At 53.4% G+C, this 582-nt stretch overlaps 1 protein-coding gene across 1 annotated transcript in view; it reads right to left on the reverse strand.

Annotated features, from left to right (window-relative positions):
* PPTG_06758 (hypothetical protein) overlaps positions 1 to 579 on the reverse strand; it is a 2,287-nt gene extending 1,708 nt beyond the window's left edge. The window contains exons 1-2 of the mRNA XM_008900799.1: positions 401 to 579; positions 63 to 335 (exon numbers count right to left, since the gene is read on the reverse strand). Of these exons, the coding sequence (XP_008899047.1) occupies positions 63 to 335; positions 401 to 532 (405 nt within the window). The 5' untranslated portion in view covers positions 533 to 579. The remainder of the gene's footprint in view (positions 1 to 62; positions 336 to 400) is intronic.
* Between the last annotated feature and the right edge of the window lie 3 nt (positions 580 to 582).

Raw genomic sequence — 582 nt, forward strand, 5'->3', positions numbered from 1 at the left:
TTGCTGAAGAATCCAGCCATTTCCGCGGTGTTGCTGCCGATGCTTCCCAGGAGAGACGTCACCTGTGCGACATAGGCAAACCCATTCTTCTTGGCCGCAAGCTCCAGGTTCGGTAGTAGCGCTCGCGTCGTGAGGAACGGACCCACCGCATTCACTTCGAACTGACGCATGAATGCCTCCTTGGTGGCCGATTCGAACGTGTCGGGTTCCCAAATGCCGGCGTTGTTGATGAGGAGGTCAATAGGCACGCCTTCCAGTTGGCGTGCAGCTTCGAGCATGGAGGATTCGTCACTTGTGTTCAGTGTCACCACTTTAAATGGTGATAGAGCGTTGAGCTGTACGCACAGAATGAGATTGACGTCAACGAGTATAGAAACAGGAAGTATTGAGAACGACGTACCTGGTCGGTGTTGCTGTTGGGCCGCGCCGTTCCAATGACGTTCCAGTCTTCCTTGGTGTAGTACTCGGCTAGTGAGAGGCCAATACTGCGTGTGCTTCCCGTGATGAGGACTGTTTTCTTGGTGGTCGCCATGATATAAGAGGGAGTTGGTGTTGAGAGGAGACTTGGTGCTCTTGGAGCTT

The sequence above is a fragment of the Phytophthora parasitica genome (genome assembly GCF_000247585.1).
Source record: "Phytophthora parasitica INRA-310 unplaced genomic scaffold supercont2.10, whole genome shotgun sequence".
Classification (NCBI taxonomy): Eukaryota; Oomycota; class Peronosporomycetes; order Peronosporales; family Peronosporaceae; genus Phytophthora; species Phytophthora nicotianae.